Here is a 13,290-nt window from a genome sequence, read left to right on the forward strand (position 1 = left end):
CCAGTACCCAGGACATAGTGGGGCATCCGCACAGGGCTGCTCCTTCCCAGCACCATGCTGGGGCTTCAAAAGCACAGAGGACTGGGTTCCAGCCTCCTCCATCCACAGGTTATAAAAGCCCCCCCACCTTGCCCATACTTCCCAGGGCCTTCTGCTGGGCATCCAGGTCCGGGAATCCCTCTGAGTGCCCCAAGAGGGTGAAGGCCTCAGGCCAACAAGAGACTGTGCAAGTGAGGAGGGATGACCTCTCCCCCAGAGAGCTGCCCAGGCATGGGTGTGAGGGGGAGAGGTAAGGGGGAGAGAGGCAGACCCCAGAGGTCTGGGGAGGTCTGGCTCCAACCTCTCTTTCCAGGGAAAGAGGCTCAGGAGAAAAGGAAGGATAAAACACCATTTGGGGGAATTTTGCCTCTGTTGACTCTCAAAGCTAACAATTTTTTAAAAAACCGCTCTTGGTGGGTACACCGAGGACTGCTACCTCAGCATCAGCAGGTCTCAGAGAAGCTTGTCTGACCAGATGGGAGCTGACAGGAGGGGGTGTGGGAAGAGGCAGGCTGGAGGGAGGTCCGGCCCCTGTGTGGTGGGGGAGGGGAGCGGGGGTCATGAGGTCTCAGCCACCTTGTCTTGGCAGCTGGGTGGTCAAGGTAGTGAAAACCTTGCTGCTGAGGATGGGCTGCTCATATGAGGCCACCTTTCTGGAGGACCAGGGCGGCTGGGAGCTCATGGAGCAGGCGGAGAACCACCACCGGGGAGTGTCCCTGCTGGCCAGGTGAGGCTGGGATGGCCCGGCGCAGGGGTTGGAGAGAGAGGTTTGGGTTTGCATCTCTCTCTGGGCAAGACCCTTCCCTCAGTCCCGCACCTCTTCTAAGTGGCAGGGTATGGTCGACCTCAGTGGGTGGCCACACCCTCCGTGGACACTGAGTGCGGCCGGGACAGTGCCTGGCAACCGCACAGCCCTTCGCTTACTTACGACACCCCTTTTCTCACTGTATGGGGACCTTAGTTCCTACGCTCATACAGGCATGGCAGTATAGCCAAGGCCTTCAGAGTGTGGCCTTGGGGCTGGTCTGCCTGTGTCCAGATCCCAGCCCACCACCTCTCAGCTGTGTGACCCAGGGCAAGTTCTTGCCTCTCTCTAAGCTTTACGCTCAGTCATGTGGAAATAATAGGACCCATCACCAGAGCTTAGGATGAGGGTTAAAGTACTCGGTACAGCCCCTGGTATATGGGAAGAGCGTAGCACAGGTTAGCTTTCATGGTCATTATGCTGACTGGTGGGACAGGGATCATCAGCCTGCATTTTGCACAGCAGGATCCCAAGGTCCCAGAGAGGGACAGTTATGTATCAAAGGTCACACAGCCAGGAAGTGGCAAGGCTAGATGATCAGCTGACACAGACCGGGGTCTTCCCTGGCCCCCATACACAGCCTCCCCTGGGGTTGGGAAGGGGCACCTCGATTCTGACGATGTGACTCCTGCAGGAACACTGTTCCTTAACCTTGCACCTTGAGTGCCCAGGATGCTGCCGCCCCCCAGGGGTCTCAGAATACAATTGCATTTATTGAGCACCTACTCTGCTGAAGGGATCTGTGCTCTGTGCTCTTGGGCAAGCTTTCCCACTCTGAGCCTCAGGCTCTCCAGCTGTAAAACAAAGCAGTTAAACTAGACGGCCTCCGAGATTCTGTGCAGATGGGAAATCCTGGGAACCCAGGAACCCAGCTGCCCCTGACTTGCTCAGAGTTTAGAGTGTCAGGCCAGACCCTCCCAGCCCCCCAGCAGGTCCCCTGGGGCTGGAGAGCCTGAGGACTGCTCACCCTGCCTCACCCCCAGGGCCATGGTGCACTACTCCTGCCAGGAGCTGTGCCGTATCCTCTACCTGCTCATCCCGCTCCTGGAGCGAGGCGACGAAAAGCACAAGATCACGGCCACCGCCTTCTACGTGGAGGTACCAAGCGGGCGTGGGCACTGGGCAAGGCTCTTCCCCCGCTGCTTGGAGCCCAGGCCTCAGTTCACATTATCAGTCATTTCTCCTGCACAAACAGTACTTAGCAATGGAGAATTTCACAAGCACGATTGCTCTAGGATATAAAGACCTCGTAGGATCTCCCTTTGCTCCTCCTCTCTCCACTCCTTCATCCATTCTACTCTTTCCAGATTCCCATGCCCAGGCACCCCCCAACCTTTGGTGGGCACTGCCATGTGCCAAGCACCAGACTAGAGATGCAAGGTTGGAGGTACAAATATGAAATTGACTCTGCCCAGGCCTCAGGGAATTCTCAGTGTGGCAGAGAAGCCAGAGGATGCCCCAGTTATAAAATGGGGTGCATGAAGTGACTTGTGCTCTAATGGGGGCAGTCCAGGCTATGGTGGAAGAATAGGAGACTTGAGGTGGTAATGGTGGTGGCCGGAGCATCAGGGAGGGCTTCCTGGAAGAAGTGACATCTAAGCTGAGTTCAGTGTGTGGAGGATACTGGGGGTGCTGGGAGAGATGAATCATAAGGTTGGTTAGGGTCGGACCCAGAAGAGGAGACCCGCCAGCAATAATAGCTAACATTTATTGAGCATTTACTCTCTTCCAGGCATGTTCTTAGAGTTTTACCCATATTGATTCACTTAATATGATGCAGATGCCATTTCAACCCCCGTTTTAGAGGAGGAAAGCTGAGGCACTGATTTAAGTCAATTTTGCAAGACCATGCAGCTTGTAAGTGGCAGACTCAGGATTCAAACCCAGACTCTTGGGTTCTCAAACCTACTCTTTCCTCCCCTGTCTCTCTATTTTATTTTATTTTTTAAAAAGATTTTATTTATTTAATTGGCAGCAAGACAGCGAGAAAGGAAACAGAAGCAGGGGAAGTGGGAGAAGGAGAAGCAGGCTTTCCACCAAGCGGGAAGCCTGATGCAGGGCTGAATCCCAGAATCCTGAGATCATGATCTGAGCCAAAGGCAGACACTTAACCACTGAGCCACCCAGGCGCCCCTCTCTTTAATTTAGAAAAAAATTGTGGAAAAATACACATAACATAAAAGTTATCATTTTCACCACTGTGCCACCATCAGCACCATCCACAGAACTGTTCATCTTCCTTCCCAAGTGCAGCCTCTGTCTCAAACTGAAACTGGTATCCATGAAATACTGCCTCCCCAGCCCCTGGCAACCAGCATTCTATGTTGTGGCTCTGAGCTTGCTGTTGTAGGTTTCAAGGAAACAGAATCATACAATATGTCCTTTTGTGTCTGGCTTATTTCACTCTACATAATTAGTCTTTGAAGTTCATGCATGTTGTTAACAAGGCTCAGAATTTCATTCTTTCTTTTCAAGCTGAATAATAGTCCCTTGTATGTATCTACCACATTTTGTTTATCCATTCATCTGTCGGTAGACATTTGTAAAGCCCACTCTCCTAACTGCCACTCTTGCTGTCTCTTGTGACCTTCTGGGCAAGGTCATGCTGGGGACTGTGCTGTCATCAGGGTCTGCAGTGGGGTCAGAGTAGCCGGCTCACTTTCTGCTCGGAGAGTAGAAGGTTAAGGAAGGCTTCCTGGAGGAGGTGCCCTCTGAGCTGCCAGATGGACAGGAGGCAGCATTTTCTTCCAGGCATCTCCTGCATCTCTTCTGCTTCTCCAGCTGGAGTGACAGTCTGGGGAGGAGGGACCATGTCATGAAGTGGGGATCGCGTGGGTGAGTGAGTGCCCAGATGAACACTTGGCCTGACCCTGCAGGCACCAGTAGAATGTGTCACCTCCAGGAGGACAGACGAGGGTATGCTTCAAGGTCATACAGCTCAAGGAGTCCAGAGAGATTCTGACTAGGTCTACCCAACTGGTCGGCCACTTCTCTCTAATTCTGTGAGTGGCCACCACTTGTGGTTCTTGAGGGAGATGGTGGTGGTGGCGGCACTTTACGAACCTCAAGGGATGCTCCCATGTCCAGCACAAGGTCAGGGGTACTAGGCTTAACCTTTCCAGAACACTCCCCTGGAACCCTGAGCAGTGGCCCTCCGCCCTGGAGCAAGTATCCTCAGCCAGGTTCAGTCCTCCGGTTCTCCAGAGAGGTGAGCTGCAGTCGGCCAGAACCGGGCCCACCACATTCACTGCGGGTGGCACCCTGATGCAGCTCACATATCCCAACCCCTGCCTCCCCAGCCACCTATGCTGTGATCATCAATGTGTGTGCTTGCTGCTTCAAGCGGCTGGGCAACTCAGGGGAGCTGTGTGAGCTTGGCAAGTCCTGGAACCTGCCTGTGCCTCAGTTTCCTCATTTTCAATATGGGGATGATGAATTGCCCACCTCATAGAGTTTTTTAAAAAAAGGATTTATTTATTGTAGAGAGAGAGAGTGCTAGAGAGCTCATGCGAGCAGGGGGAGGGGCAGAGGGAGAGAGAGAGGGAGAGAATCTCCAGCAGACTCCCTGCTGAGTTTGGAGCCCGACTCAGGGCTTGATCCCACAACCCTGAGATCATGGCCAGAGGTGAAATCAGAGGCTGGATGCTTTAACTGACTGAGCCACCTGGGTTTTGATGAGGATTAAATGAGTTCACATAAAGCTCCGAGGGTAGTACCTGCATCTAGGAAGTACTGTCTGTGAGTCAGCTATATTGCTATTATTATTATTATTATTTATTATCATCAGTACCCTTCTCTGCATATCTAGTGTGCAGCTCAGAACCTGGTGCAGAGCAGGCCTGACTTTGAGTTGTGTGGTCGGGCAGAGGGAGGGCAGTGGGTGGAGCCCCTTCTATACAGTTCCTGTCCCTCTGGGCCCTGGCTCTGCCCCTCTCCCCAGCTCTCTCTTCTCATCATAGCAACTCAGGGTCTCAGTAGTCACAGTAGAGCTAAGGCCAGGCAACAGATGGGAGAAGTGTTTGTGAAGATGACCAGGCAGGAACTGAAGACGAGTTGGCTGCTGTGGGTGGGAGGGTGGAGGGAAGAGGAAAGAGATGGGGGTGATGCTGGGTTTAGGCTAGGACTGCAGGGGGAGTGGTGGTGCTAGACCCAGCAATGGGAACACAGGAGGAAAGGCAATTCTAAAGAGGAAAGGAACCATGTTTTATGTTGGACCTGAACTCTTGTACCAAAGTGTTCCTGAAGCACATACTTTCCCCAGAGCTTGTGTTGGGTAACAGGAACCCAGGGAGTAACGCTTAAGGAACCCAAGGAAGCCCCGGGGCAATGCAGGAGCAGATGCATAGGCAGACAGGGGCACTCGGGTTTCCACGTTCAGGACTCCCAGGGGCCCAGAGAAGGGGCAGTCCAGCCCAGTGCGGTGAGGTCCGGGGGCATCGTCACACACGGCTTCAGGGGGGCCCGGGTTTTGGATGGAGCCATGCAAGGTGAGCTGGGGCTCTAGTGGAGGTGCCTGCCCTCGCAGAAGGGCATCCTGCCAGCACAGAGAGGACAGAACAACCTGGATCATTCCACAAAAATGCGCAGCTTGGTTAGAAGCTGATTGGTGATAAGAGTGTGGGCTGTAGAGAGGCATGGAGTGGATGAGGCCCCAGAGGCAGGCAGGGCCCGATGGTGAAAAGGCAGCGGGGAGCACAGGGCCTCGGAGCTGGAGAGTGACATGTGCCGCCTTGCCATGAGGTGCTGATGGACATCGGGTGGAGGTGTCTGGCAAACTGTTGGTTTTCCAGGTCAGAAGCTCTGGACCACAGCATAGACTGGAGATGGTGACTTGGGCATTATGTGCTGGGGACACCAGTTAAAATCCTGAGCAGAGGAGCTCATGGAGGACAGTGGGCAGAGGGAAGACAGGTAGAGAGGACAGAGCTCAGCATCACCAACACAGACGGCTGGGTAGGGACAGGAACGAGTGACTGTCCTAGCAAAAAAAAATTTTTTTTTTGAGGACAGTCACTGTCCTCAAAAAAATTTTTTTAGAGCGTAAAATATATCAATAATGGATATACTGATTACAAGTCGCAATGATAATACTTTGGATATATTGGGTCCGGCATCACTACCATTAACTTCACCTATTTCTTTCTTGCTCTTTAAATGTGGCTACTAGGAAATTTAAAACTGATGCACATGGCTGGTCTTGGACAGCACTAGCCAGCTAGCCATCATTCATGCCTCATGCTCAGCCCCTGGTCATCCAGTGCAACTCCTCTGGGGAAGCAGGGTGGGGGGCTACCCTGCCCCTTGGCTCAGGGAGTCCTTCCTGTTACTCCCGCAGCTCCTACAGATGGAACAGGTGCGGCGGATCCCCGAGGAGTACTCGCTGGGGCGAATGGCAGAAGGCCTGAACCACCAGGACCCCATCATGAAGGTGCTGTCCATCCGAGGCCTGGTTATCTTGGCCCGCAGGACTGAGAAGGTGAGCAGAAAGCAGGGGAGAGCCCGGCCCAGCCTGGCCCTGAGCTGGAAGAAGGAGGGAGCCTGGCTATCACTGACTCTCAGATGCTGGACTCCATTTCTGTCCCTGCCTGTAAAGCAGATAGCCTTTAATAATTCCCCATACACTTTATTCTCATTGAAGTAGTTTCTAATCCAGTTGTTTTCACCATAAAGGCTGTACGTCTAGGAGGGGTTGGGGGATCGTAGTAGTTTTTCCTATTTTACAGATTAGGAAACCGAGGCCCAGATTATTGATGCATCTTAACATTGTAAAAAAAAAAAAAAAAAGTGCTTTGTTTTCCTCTCCCAGGCACTGTGGCAGCTCATGGCATAGAGGGATGAAGGGACAGGATGTAGGTTCAGAAAGCTAACTAGCAATGCAGGTCTTCTACCTGTGCCAGCAAGGGGGTGGTAACAGAGGCCCTCGGCTGCCCAGACCCGAGTCAGTGAGGCCAAAGAGGACTTTGGGGACAGCAAGAGGCTGAGGGAGGGCATTCCAGGCAGCTGGGATGGCATAATCAAAGGCCTGGAGGTGGAGCACCTGTCCTACCAAGGTCATCTCAGTGAATCAGAGGCTGGGTCTCCCACCTGGCGCCCGCATCCCAAACGGTCCTGCCCCGCAGACTGCCAAGGTGCAGGCCCTTCTGCCCTCCATGGTGAAGGGCCTGAAGAGGATGGATGGGCTGCTGGTGGTGGAGGCAGCCCACAACCTCAAGACCATCTTCAAGGGGCAGGACCGGAAGCTGACAGACAGCTCGGTCTATGTGGAGATGCTGCAGATCCTGCTGCGCCATTTCAGCGATGTAAGGGATCCCATGGGGGGGCTGGGGGGGCTGAGGGGCAGCCTCTGGAGGGTGTGGCCTTTACTATGCTGGGGACTGCAATACCTCCCGTGGCCTGCTAAGGCAGGGCACAGCGGTATCGGGGGCGTGTACCTCTTTCCAGTGGGCCCATGTCTTTTTATAAGTGGATTGCATTGAGAAAGCTCCTTCTTCAATCAGTTCTCACTGAGGGGACTCTTTTGAAATCAAGTCTCCCCAGACCCTTGCCTCATTGCAGTTGGCTCACCTCAAGGCTGCACGTGTTTTCCAGCAGAGGGGGGCATTTTCCCATTTGGCACTAAGGTACCTCTTAGGGGGTCCTGGCCAAGGGGAGCGGGCAGAACTCCAGACCTAGGCTCCAGTGAGGGGGGCACTGGCCCCGGATCAGCCCCACCCGACGGCCTCCGCCCTGTCCCATCTCTGTGCATCTTGTGCCCAGAGGGCCCCCGCAGAATGAGTGGGAGGACAGCCGCCTGCCTCCATGTGAGACTCAGAGGCCCAGGCAGCCTCTTGGAGGAGGGAGCCTGCCTGAGCCTCGGGGTCTGCTCCAGTCTCGAGAGGACGTGCGCTCTTCCTGCATCAACCTGTATGGCAAGGTGGTCCAGAAGCTGCGGTCGCCCCGCACCCCAGCTGTAGAGCAGCAGCTCATCAGGACCTTGGTGCCCCTGCTGCTGCTCATGCAAGAGGGCAACGCCAAGGTGAGCCAGGTGAGTGTGCATAGGCACTGGGCCCTGTGGCCGAGCCTCCCTCTGTGGAAACCAAGCCAGAGTCACTAACAATCTATTATGGACAAGCCTGTGTTCCAAAGGCACCCATGTCAGAATTCCTCCTCAAGATGGACTTCACTTGTGCATTTCAAATTGGAATAGATTTCTCCAGAATGCAGTTTCATGACACTTTTTTTTTCCTGGAAGATATTCTGACTGTTCTGGAATTCCCTAGTTCTGGTATTGTCTTCCTGTTGGCCCCCAGAAATGTATAAAGACCCTGTTCCGCTGTTCTTGCCTCATGGCATGGGAATTGCCAAAAAGAGCCTATAGCCGGAAGTCCTGGGACAACCAGCAGCAGACGGTGGCCAAAATATGCAAGTACCTTGTGAGTGCTTTCAAGTTGTTCCCGATGAGTGTGCTAGAGGTGGGCAAAGCTTTCCCCTTTTTCTCTTCCTTCCTTTTTGCATGGGAATCCTGACTGGCAATTCCACTTTTACCCACACGTTAATTGGCTCCTGGATGTTCACCTGCCTTTCTGGCTTGTCACTTCTGGTGTCCCTCTCCAGTGGCTTATTGGACACCTCCCCACTGACCCACATGCACTTGAAGCTCAGCATGCCTCTTCTGAGCTGATGCCCTCCCCCTCATTTCAGTTCTGCTCTGTCCCTCTAGATCCCCAAAGCAGAAGCCTAGAATTATCCTAGACTCTGTCTCCCTCACTCTCCACATTTGATCAATCTTAAATATCCTAAACGTCTCTTCATCTGTTTCTTCACTCCCTGTCCCCATGCTCCTTGCCCTTAGTTTAGGGCATGGATGTCTTCCAGCAGGGCCGTCGATCCAGCCACCCCCCCAGTTCTCTCCACCTTGAACCTCACCTCTTCCAATTCCATCCCCCCTTGGGCCACCAAAGCAATCTGCTTCAAACACGAGTCTGTCTGTGTTCTATCTCTATTTCAAGAGCTCCCTTCAAAAAGTTCGCTTTTCTGCATCTGCAATTCCCAGGGTATATTCTCTGTGGCACACACCCCACAGGAAATGCCCCACAGGGGAGAAAATAGGTTCTAAGATGAATAGGTTTGGGAAACACTGCCTTGTCATCTTCCTCTCGGGGGTTTGCAATGCCTTCAGCTCACTAAAGGCTCTGAGGTGGTCCGTGCTAAGATGTTCCGTGGTTGCTGAGTCCATGGTCAGGCCACCCATACCCCATGGAATGCACGCTGCAGGAGGCAGCCCGGTCCCTCTGCGCACCATTTGGGAAGCTTTGCAATAAGTCCTATCTATATCCCTGGCTGTCAAGGGACCCCTGGACGCAGACTCGGAGACAGAGATTAGCATGCAGGAGGGTTATTTGAGCATGGCCTTGGGATTGACACCTATGGACGGGAGGGCGGGGGCAGGGAGAGAAGTCAAGCCGCAGCGTAGCTCTGGGGGAGCCTCAGCCATCCCTGCAGTGAGATTCCCCACATTTGGGGACGGGGCCAGGTCTTTACACGCTCGTGTCTGTTTGTTACTGGATACCAGCCACCCTGGGAAGGGACATGACCTTGGGCCAGCAGTTCTCTTCCACGGAGGCAGTCCCCAGTGTTGGGGGAGAAACCCTTCACCTCAAAGGGAGATCTGGGTGGGGTATGCCTGCACCCCTACCAGCAGTCGAATGAAAATATGCAGAGTAACAGATGGTTCCTGGCTTAAGAAAAGGGCTGGAAACCACCACTGTCAGTAAGGCTCAAAACCCCTGCAATCCAGGGTCTCTTATTTTTACCATCCTTGCACGAGGGAAAAAGAGGCCCAGAGGAGGTGTTCGGCCAGGGCGCTAATTCAAATACCGCCCTGTGACCAGGCAGCGGGTGGAGAGTGATTGTGGGTGACACGAAAGTGGTGGGGCCTATGTCAGCCTGGGGGCCAGGCCCTGTTGAAAGCCTGAGTGGGTGGGTGATCCTGCTCATGGTGTAGGCCGCTCTTGCCAGCTCCTCTGCTTTCACAGGAAAAGCCAGAGACCCAGATTTTTATAAGACATCAATTAGCAATCAATTTAGCTTGTTGAAAACACTGTGTTGGTCACGGCTCTGCCAACTCCTCGTGGTTTGTGGGCTGCCGGCTTATGACCTCTGTGCTAGGCCCTTCTAGAGCCTCTGTTTTGGCTTTTCAGCATCAATAGGTTTGCTCATGAGAGAGTCAACTGCTAGCCTTAGCTTTAAGGAGGGAGCGGTAACCCATTCATTCATCCATCCACCATCCATCCATTTACCCGTCCATCCAGTACTTTCTGGGCATCTGTGCCACACAAGGCTTTGTCCAGGATGCTGAGAAGTTGGAGCTGAGTGAGTTGGCCCCTTCTCTCGTGGGAGCTCTGGGTCCAGTAGGGGAGATAGGTATAAAAAAATCACAGCACAATGCCATAGGTGACATGCATGACAAGGGCTGTGCCAAGGTGGTGTAGAAACATGAAGAGTGGTGAGATCTGCTCTGAAAATTGTGAAAGGCTTTGGGAATGAGGTGGCTTCTGAGCTGAACCTCAAGGGATGAGAGAGATCTATCAAAGATGAAGAAGAGAGGGAAGGGTACCCCAATCAGGAGCAATCACTTGTACCAGGCATGGAGCTGGGGAGAGCTGGGGCCATATCCTGCTATCAGAGCAGAGTGTGCATAGCAGGTAGAGGCATTGGTGGAAACAGGCTGAGAAGCATGATCATGAAGGGTTTGATGCCAGGCCCATAGTTTATTCTCTGACATGCAGATTGTCAATAGGAGAGTAATTGTACCAGATTCTTCCTCATCTCCTTCAACAACCTTTTAGCAGGTTGTCTGCCCCCAAATTTCTCCATGATCAAGCTCATCCTGAATACCACTGTCAGACCATTTTGCCCAAAAACATTGCTTTGTCATTGCTCTATCAAGAATGGATGCTGGCTTCCTATTTTCTAATGCCTAAGTAAGCCTTATTCCTATCTGGATTTTAAGGACTTTTAAGACCTCTCTAGTTTATTCTTCACTGCTCTGTTACTTGAATTCTTTACCCTGATCAGAGCTGTCTCCTTATCTATCATGTCCCTTGAGTGCCATGTCCATTCCCGCTTGGCTGGACTTTTTATTTTAGAACTTTTCTCTGAGATGCAGCACGGGGGTGAACGGAAGAGGATACACCCAAGGCAGGAAGACCATGGAAAGCATGTTGCAATCCACTAAGAGAAAAGGAGGCCTGGCCTCTGGGGGCCTCAGGCAGAGGCCAGGATGGGTGGCAGAGAAGTTTAGGAGGCAAGGAGCTGAGGCTTGGCTCCCTGACAGGGTCACCATTCCTAGGTTTGGGAAGAGTGGACGGGCAATCAGTCCCTCTGAGGGCCCAGCACTCTTGGGCTTTCTCTTTGACTCAGGTGACTACCCACCAAGACAGCGCCTTCACATTCCTCAGCCAGAGCCTGGAGTATGCCAAGAATCCCCGGGCCTCCCTCCGGAAGTACTCAGTCATGTTCATAGGTAACCTGGTAGAGCTAGTTTGCTGCTAGGACTCTGCCTGCTCTCCATTTTGCTTCCTCCACTTGGAAGGAAGCTGCCAGTCCCCCTGGCACCTGGGAAATGCCTCCCTTGGGTTCAATGTTTGGCTAGCAGACCGTCATGGTGCATATTGGAAAGGTCTTCCCTCCTCCAAAATCCCTGCTTAGGAAGTGGGCCACAGGATGGGTCCAGCCTGGAGTCCTTGTGCAGGTCACAACCTTGGCAACTGAACACAAAGGAACTCTGCTTCCTGCCTTCTCCCGCCCCAGTACAATATGGGTCCAGGTCCAACGGGAGCCTACCATTGACTGTGTTAGGAGGGGCCAAGCTGTGCAGTAGAGAGATCAGATCCATGATCCCCTTTCCGTGTGACCCCAACTGAGTCATTTACTGCCACTGAGTCTCAGTTTCCTCACCTGTAAAATGGGGATTGACTCCAGTTTCACAGATTAGATGAGACAATTTTTAAAAAATGTGACGTCTGGCTAGTCAAGGTGCTCCCTCCACATCAGCTCACTCCATATTTCCCATAATCCCAACCTCTGCCTTTCTGGGGAGAAAACAACTAGATTCCCCTCAGTCAGAATCCCCCACCTCAGCCCAGACCCTTCTGATGGCTTGCGGGCATATCTCCTCCCAGCGACTCTCCTCCCCTCCCCCAAAGAACCACACACTCTTCCCCAGGACCAAGAGACCCCGCTGCCCAAGAGCTTGGAGAGAGGATAACCTTCCCATCCCCCACTTTGAAAAGCCATGCTTCTTTTGGTTCCTTTCTCCAGTTCACTTGTGGTTTTCATCAGTCCACTCACCGATGCACCCATTCACTGGTTCAGTAAGCAAACATTGCTTGATACTCCCTTCTGTGTCAGGCACCATGCCTCGTCTAGAGAAACAGAGAACATTTCAGGAGGTGATGTGGATGGCAGGGGCGGGCGGTGGGGGGGACTGTGGTGTTAACATGATCCAGTCAGGGACAGAGGAGCGATGCCCAGGACTGGGGGCATCCCTCAGAATGTGGGGTTCTGCTCACAGGCAGCTTCTCACACAGAGTGACATTATTTCCTAGACGCTGACTTCTCTAAATCGTGCTCCAAATTAATCATGTGTAAAAGCATTAGTGTTGAACACTTGAGTGTGTTCTCTGAGTCAGAGGCCTGTGCTGGGGAAAACCAAGCAGAGGAGAGGCTGTGTCCTCCCCCACACACACATCTCCCTCCCAGCCCCCCCGGCCCGGTGCTGTGATTCCTAACCTCTTGGGGGTTGGTGAAACCCTGAAGAAAGTTATGAACACTTTCCCTAGAAGAATGCGTACATGCATACAATTGTGCGTGTGATTTAAGATCTTCAGGGACTGCCCTGCCCACTCCCCCACCTCGAGTGTATCTAGGCTTGAGACCTCAGTTCTGGTGGGAGAGGTTCATAAGTCACAAAATGCATCACAGTATATACAGGGGAGGGAAACTCCGATGTTCTGAGAACCCAGAGAGGCACCTAACTTAGTTTGGGCTCAGGGTCAGGAAGGATTTCCTGCAGAAGTAATTATGTTAAGCTGAATAATCAAGGATAGATAGCAATGAGCCAGGCAGAGAAATGTGGGAACAGCCTCAGAGCAGGTGGAGGTCTGGCCTGGTCCCATTCAAGGACTGTTGGGAAAGGCACGTGGGCAGGGAGCCAGGGAGCAAGACAATGTGGCCGACGAGCAGAGTCTCAGGCCCTCCAGTGCCCCACCAAGCACCTGCACTCAGGTTCCCTCACACAGATGCTGCCCAAACTCACTGTAGAAGGCAGCTGAGGCAGCACCTTCCCAAGTCTCAGATGAGGACACTGAGGGCCAGCCTAGGTAAGGGACCACCTCGGGCCACACTGTCAGAGTCAGCAGCAGCCCAGATCCCGTCCCTGTCCCGTTGCCACCCATGCCCTCTGG

The 13,290-nt window shown here is 53.1% G+C and overlaps 1 protein-coding gene across 9 annotated transcripts in view; it reads left to right on the forward strand.

Moving 5' to 3' along the window:
• Positions 1-13,290, forward strand: part of MROH7 (maestro heat like repeat family member 7) — a 50,414-nt gene that overhangs the window by 36,010 nt on the left and 1,114 nt on the right. For 6 of the 9 annotated variants that reach the window (XM_004751597.3, XM_004751596.3, XM_004751595.3 and 3 more), the window contains 7 exons: positions 629-766; positions 1,828-1,942; positions 6,180-6,320; positions 6,964-7,143; positions 7,713-7,868; positions 8,134-8,256; positions 11,246-11,348. In XM_004751597.3, coding sequence (XP_004751654.1) covers positions 629-766; positions 1,828-1,942; positions 6,180-6,320; positions 6,964-7,143; positions 7,713-7,868; positions 8,134-8,256; positions 11,246-11,348 — 956 coding nt within the window. The other 3 variants (XM_045064576.1, XM_004751600.3, XM_004751601.3) reach the window with 3 other exon arrangements.

Source organism: Mustela putorius, unplaced genomic scaffold, assembly GCF_011764305.1.
Source record: "Mustela putorius furo isolate JIRA1106 unplaced genomic scaffold, ASM1176430v1.1 tig00003853_pilon_pilon_pilon, whole genome shotgun sequence".
NCBI classification, from domain to species: domain Eukaryota; kingdom Metazoa; phylum Chordata; class Mammalia; order Carnivora; family Mustelidae; genus Mustela; species Mustela putorius.